The sequence below is a fragment of the Bos javanicus genome, chromosome 8 (assembly GCF_032452875.1).
Source record: "Bos javanicus breed banteng chromosome 8, ARS-OSU_banteng_1.0, whole genome shotgun sequence".
In the NCBI taxonomy this organism is placed as follows: domain Eukaryota; kingdom Metazoa; phylum Chordata; class Mammalia; order Artiodactyla; family Bovidae; genus Bos; species Bos javanicus.
Window position 1 is genome coordinate 77594424 of NC_083875.1, and position 6932 is coordinate 77601355.

Below are 6932 nucleotides of genomic sequence, written 5' to 3' on the forward strand. Positions count from 1 at the left end.
TTCCAAGGAGTAACATATTAGTCTCAAAACCCTAAGCTGAATGAAAAAGCCTTACCCAACAGAGTGTATCCTGTATACCATTTATGTGAAACTCTATATTTAACTTATATGCAGAGTACATCATGAGAAACCCTGGGCTGGAAGAAGCACAAGCTGGAATCAAGACTGCCAGGAGAAGTATCAATAAGCTCAGATATGCAGATGACACCACCCTTATGGCAGAAAGTGAAGAGGAACTAAAAAGCCTCTTGATGAAAGTGAAAGAGGAGAGTGAAAAGGTTGGCTTAAAGTTCAACATTCAGAAAACTAAGATCATGGCATCTAGTCCCATCACTTCATGGGAAATAGATGGAGAAACAGTGGAAACAGTGTCAGATTTTATTTTTGGGGGGCTCCAAAATCACTGCAGATGGTGACTGCAGCCATGAAATTAAAAGACGCTTACTCCTTGGAAGGACTGAACTGAACTGAACTACAATAAGCAAAACTAGTCCATAGAGAAAAACAGTGGTTCAATCGGGGAGAGTGACTGAACTCACTAGGAAAGGGCAAGAGGGAACTTTCCAGTTAATTATAAAGCTCTACAACTCCAGAAGACTTCAGATTACACAGGTGTATTTGTGTAAACTCGTGGAATGGCAACTGGCTGCATTTCACTGCAAGTCAAATTTACCTTCAAAAATTTTAAGTTGAAAACCTGAACTCAAGGGTTCAGTTCAGTGGCTGAGTTGTATCCGACTCTTTGCGATCCCATGGACTGCAGCACGCCAGGCTTCCCTGTCCATCACCAACTCCCAGACCTTATTCAAACACGTCCATTGAGTCGGTGATGCCATCCAATCATCTCATCCTCTGTCGTCCCCTTCTCCTCCCGTCCTCAATCTTTCCCAGCATGAGGGTCTTTTCAAATGAGTCAGTTCTTCGCATCAGGTGGCCAAAGTATTGGAGTTTCAGCTTCAGCCTCAGTCCTTCCAATGAATATTGAGGACTGATTTCCTTTAGGATAGACTGGTTGGATCTCCTTGCTGTCCAAGGGACTCTCAAGAGTCTTCTCCAACACTACAGTTCAAAAGCTTAACATGTACTAATACTTGTAACTTGCTTTGAATTGCATCCAAAAAATAAAATTGACCAATAAATGATTGTGTGATAAAGCATAAAGCAAGATGCTAACTGTAGGTGATGGACACGTGAGAGTTCACTGCACAATTATTCCAACTTTCCTGTACGCTGGAAAATACTTTAAAAATTAAGGGAAAATTTTATAGGAAAATTGAGAGACCAAAAAAATAGGGATTCAAAAGGTGGTCAAAGTTTCTCACGATGCTACACATTCTTACTACTTGACAGAATACACCACCTTTCATAATCATTTAAACAAATACCGCAATTATTTATTGTTCCTTAAGGGAAACTTACAGGTACGTTTCATTTTTGCTTCCTCATAAACTGTTCACACTGTCTTGATATCTGCTGACCAACTGTCTGAGATCAATTCAGTAATTACGGAAATATTCTGAGACGTATATTTAACAAAAACTAAAAGCATTTAAGTTCCTCAAGATCATTAATTAACTGCAATAACTATTCCTGAACAGATTTTAAGCGGTAAATTACTTTTAAATTTCCTCCATTAACTCCAGGTTCGTGCTCTTTCATCTGACTGCAATTGCTAACATGTGAATAACGTTGCTATTCCTCTAAAATCAAACAAAAACCTCCCCAACGACTGGCATCTAAAGAATGACAAATACACTTAAAAAAAAAAAACAAAAACACAGAACCAGCAAGTCGTCAATGAAAGTCATCCACCTTTCTCCTTAAGCCTAGTTCTATGAGGATTCGGCTGAAAGCAATTTCTACGTCATAGCTCATTTTTTCCTTTAAAGACTGGAAGGTGGGAAAGATTTCATCGGTCAAAACGCAGAACTAAATGCACACGTGCTCTTCACCCCAAAAATCTACTTTAACCCCCAGGCAGGTAAAACAATGAGCACCCCCTCTTTTTTTTTTCCTCCAAGAGACAAAACCGCAGACCGGGCTGAGCCAAACCCTCGCCCAGCCTCCACCCCGCCCAAGCCAGGCGGCGGGTCTCTTTCCTTTGTGCGGAGTCAGAGGGAGGCGGCTGGAGGCGGGGAACTAGGGGAGGAGGCTGGGGTCGGCGGACGCCGGAGCAAGAGGAAGGCGCAGAGGAGAGCGGCATCGGCGCGTCCCATAAACAGGCCAAGAGGCCCCGCCACAAACCTCTGCGGTGTCCCCAGCAGCAAACCCACAAACCTGGGTGTGATCTAATTTGGGATCAGACCCAGGAGAAAGGCCGAGGGCACCTCCGGAGACGACCCCTTCCTCCCAAGCCCTTGCAAAACCGTCTCCTCCTGCCGCTGGCGGAGGTCCTGCCGCCATCCCCGCCCCGCCCCGCGCCTAGCGCGGCCCTCACCTGCTGGACGGAGCTGTTCTCGGGCACTGCGAACTCCTCCTTCTCCTTCGGGGTCTTCACGGTGACTTTCATGATCTTGGGTTCCGTGGAGGCGGTGGCGGCAGGGGCGCCGGCACCTTCGGCCGCGGCGGCGTTGTCCTGGGAACTCGGAGGGCCGCCGCTTTCACTATTCTCGGCCATGGCGGCGGCGGTGACTCAGGCGCAGAGGAGGGAGCGGGTGAGCGAGCGGGAGCCAGGCAACGCCAGAGCCGGCCTGGCCTGGCCGGGCAGCGGAGAATGTGGGGCGCGCTACCTCAGTGACAACTGGCTCAGGGCCGCCCTGGTGGGCGAGGAGCCGCGGAGCTTGGCGTGGGCTCCGGCGCAGGCCCTGGTCGGGCGCTCAGCAGCCGCTGTGTGTTCAGACGGCGATGAGTCGCAGCGACATCCGCAGCAGCCACCGCCACCGCCGCTTCCTCCTCCCCGCCCCTCCCCCTACGCCGCTCTGCCCGCGCCGCGCGGGGCACGCCGGGTAAGGCGGCTGGCGACGTCGCCGAGTCATGCCTAGCCGGCGCGATTTGGTTCTCTGAGTGCTTTTCTTTCCGTCTCCCGCTCCACTGCTCAAAGCGTAGGCGCGTCCAGAACGAAGGACTGAAAACAAAGTGGGGTGGAAGAGGTCAGTTCATTCCTTCTTACCCCTTTCAGCAAAAAATAAATTTGGGGGTTCTGGGCGCACGAGGATGACGTCACGGCTAGCGAAATTACTGGAAAGGGAGCTAGACCACCGGGCACTGCGGCCGGAAATGCGCCTGCGCGATGGTAGGCCAGGTAGTTCTCCCCCACTCTCTCACCTCACTGGCGGTTACGGTCCGCATGCCCTAGGAGCCTGAGCTTGCTTCACGGTGTACCCCACTGGGAGGAGGGTCCAGAACAAATGCCCGCGAGGGTTTTTTGTAGTTGATAGTTAAATGTGCTTAAATTTTGCGTACTTTAAAAATTTTAAACGCTTGCTTTTACTACACGGTGCGCTAGAATTGACAGACAAGTTAATGGACGAAAAAAAATCATCATAAAGAAAGGAAAATGGAATACGCCCCTGTAGCCACCCTGCTGTACTCCGAGCAGTCAGTGCTCCGGGGCCAGAGCCTCCCACCCTGGTCAGCCAGGTTTGGTCAGGTGATCAGGCCTCCTATGTTGGCAGTGGTGCGCTAGCCCACCTGTGAATTCTCTGTGAATACTGTCCCGTAAGATGTTTGGGGCAGAAACATAGTATCCAAGGCGTGCCCTCCCAGCTGGGACAACACAGTGTAGCTGAAGTGTTCATTTATATTCTATCAAATTAACTTACTGCTCTGTTTCAGACTTTAGATGACAAAAAAGGTTCAAAAATTATTTTCAGTGTAATACATGTGTAAATAAGAAACAGGAAGTTAATTTTCCCCTAGAGAATATTAAATTTGAAATGACCTCATCACTTGCCTTTAAAGATGACTTGCAAGGAATGTACAACACTGGACATAAACTTCATAAACCAGTATTGCGCAAATGTAAACTTTGACACCACACCGTGACCCAGATGTGCAAAGGTACACTTTGTATTTCTGTTCTTAAACCGTCCCACTCTGTTCTAGCTCTTTTAAGTACTCTTGCATGAAGTCCACTTAGCAGAGCCACTCTGAAATCTGGGTCTAAAGTTCTGAACGTGTAAATTGCTATAGCGACGTCATTTCTTATCAAAGAAGTTTCTGGCAGCATTTTTCAACAACATGAAGAAATTACACAGAGCTTTCTGCTAAAGAATGGCTGTTTACATACGTTTAGATGTGAAGTAATCATCACTCCTCAAGGTAGAAAGTTCCACCGTTGGAAAACGTTTATATCTAACTCTGCACTTATGAAATTGCTCTGTGATTATCTCTGTCTTACATTAATTCCTAAAAAGTTTTGATGTCTTTGCACGATTTATGAGGTAATATAATTTATCTGTAAACATATACAGTATAATAATTCATTATGGACATTTTTAGAAACAGCCCTACCCTGAAAGAAACCTTTGAGGCATGGGTTTAGATCAGGGATTAGCAAACTTTCAGAGACTAGATCCTAGGTATGTTGGGCTTTGTGGGCCATGCATTCTCTGTCTCAAATACTCAGCTCTGCCCTCATATCACGAAGCAACTATAGACAATACATAAAAGAATAAGCCTGATTGTGTCCTGGTAAAACTACTTACAAAAAAACCCAATTTGGCCCAGGAGGTCTAAATGTCTATTTGAGGCATTTTCTTTTTAATATCTTTTGTTTATTAATAGTCTAGAAAAAACAAGAGCATACTTCATTCATTCTATAAACATTGATTGAGTACATTAATGTTGAAGATCCAGAGGAGTAAGATTCAGTCTCTGCCCTCAAAAAACTTAGAAGCAAGTTGGATGAGGGGTAAAAAATGGAAGGAGGAGGAGATAATCAGTGCCATGCCATGTGTTAAAAACCAACTCTTCAGAAAATAAGCTTTGATACTTTTTTTTTAGCATTTCCCAATCCCCCTTGATGTAAATACTTGCAAAATGGCCAATCTCAAGCTACCAACTTGAGGTCCTTGCTCACAAAATTCCTGACATTTCATCATTAAGTTTTCATAAGTGAAATATGAGCCAGGTGTAAGTGGATAGATCCCATTTTTTAAGTCTCAATATTCAAAATTCAACTATAATAATAAGAGGTGATTGTTCACATGGTAGAAGAATTCTTCCTTGACAAAATGAGTCAATGGATTCAATCAGTCAACAAGAATTTATTGAGCAAACTTTAATCCTGTGTCCAGGAACTTACATAGTAACACAAGATGGTACATATGTCCAAAAGTGGTATAAATAACAGCCATTGATCATGCTTCCATTGTCTCAAAAATGAAGCCCAAGCTCCTTAACTAGGTACAAGGCCTTCCACAACTTAACTCCTCGTCTCTCAAGCTTCACTCCCATTACTCTATAGAAAGGATCTGCTGCAAACAAGTTTATTCTCATCTCTAGAAATACTTGTACATTGTATTTTTCTCACCTAGGATCACTCCTTCAAGTCAATACACTCCCCCACGTGCCCATTATTACTGCTGCTTCCCTAACAGAAAACACCCAAGCAGAATCATTTTTTTCTCTGACCTCCACCATAATTATTTGTACACGTCACCTGACAATTCATCACTTGTAACATACCTTCTATTATCTAAAGCTATTTCTCCTGTTACCAGTCCAGATCACACCCTCATTAATTCTGGCCTAGGTTGCAACAATAACCTCCTCCAGATTCCCTTGTTTCCAGGTTGAAGTCACCATCCTCAAAACTATTTATTATTGGTGCCATATGTTATCCCTGTAGAACTAAATTTTGATTATGACACCCAGATAATTGTCATTAGCTCTCCACAGAGTTTCAAAGTAATATCTCATTCCTATCTTAACCCTAAATCAAGTGAGTCCATTAAGCATTCCAAGCTTGTTTTGTGCTTTCCTGCCTCTAGGCTTCAACACAACATTTTCACTGCAAATTGAAATTCTTATCTCTCATTTTGACTTCATTGTTTTACCCATCTTTCAAGACTTCCCTGAATTGAAACTTTGCCTAACAGTTTTTCCCTGATAATGTTTTTTTGATCAGACATATTCTCTAAATACTCTATATTCCCGTATGACTTTATTACCTTTCTGGTGTCACTTACCCATTTGGTCTTGTGTTATACTTAGTTGTGTGCACATTTATTAGACAAGGTCCTTGAAAACAGGGTCAAGTCTCAATTGTCATATGTACCATGCAATGCCTAAGCTAATTTCTTGGCATGATAGCATTTTCTGCTAAAGTTAATGAATTATTGAACTGTCCCTTTTACCACTAGAGAAGAAATTCATTTAAATCAGTAAATCAGAGGGGGCTCCATTTAGGACCCCAAGGGATCCTGGAGATGGCTGTCCCTCACCAGACATCCCGGAACCCCCTCCAACACATTTGAGGCCAGGCACTACTAGCCAGCTCCCTGGACTCCTGTCCCATGGCCTCCTGGCTGGACTCTCCTTTGCAGTGGGGTCCTCCTTGGGTCTCTTGCCCCTACTACTTCTGCTGCTGCTTCCATTGCTGGCGGCCCAGGGTGGGGGCGGCCTGCAGGCAGCCCTGCTGGCCCTTGAGGTGGGGCTGGTGGGCCTGGGGGCCTCCTACCTACTTCTTTGTACAGCTCTGCACCTGCCCCCCAGTCTGTTCCTACTCCTGGCTCAGGGCACTGCACTGGGGGCTGTCCTCAGTCTGAGCTGGCGCCGAGGCCTCCTGGGCGTCCCTCTGGGCCTTGGGGCTGCCTGGCTCCTCGCCTGGCCAGGCCTGGCTCTACCTCTGGCAGCTCTGGCAGCAGGGGGCAAATGGGTGCGACAGCAGGGCCCCCACATGCGCCGGGGCATCTCTCGACTCTGGTTGCGGGCTCTGCTGCGCCTATCACCCATGGTCTTCCGGGCCCTGCAGGGCTGGGGAGCCGTGG

General features: G+C 46.0%; 1 protein-coding gene across 2 annotated transcripts in view; it reads right to left on the bottom strand.

Annotated features, from left to right (window-relative positions):
- UBQLN1 (ubiquilin 1) overlaps window positions 1–2915 on the bottom strand; it is a 57353-nt gene extending 54438 nt beyond the window's left edge. The window contains exon 1 of one of the 2 annotated variants that reach the window (XM_061426015.1): window positions 2438–2915. In XM_061426015.1, the coding sequence (XP_061281999.1) occupies window positions 2438–2617 (180 nt within the window). In that variant the 5' untranslated portion in view covers window positions 2618–2915. The remainder of the gene's footprint in view (window positions 1–2437) is intronic. The other variant, XM_061426016.1, reaches the window with a different exon arrangement.
- Window positions 2916–6932: the final 4017 nt, after the last annotated feature.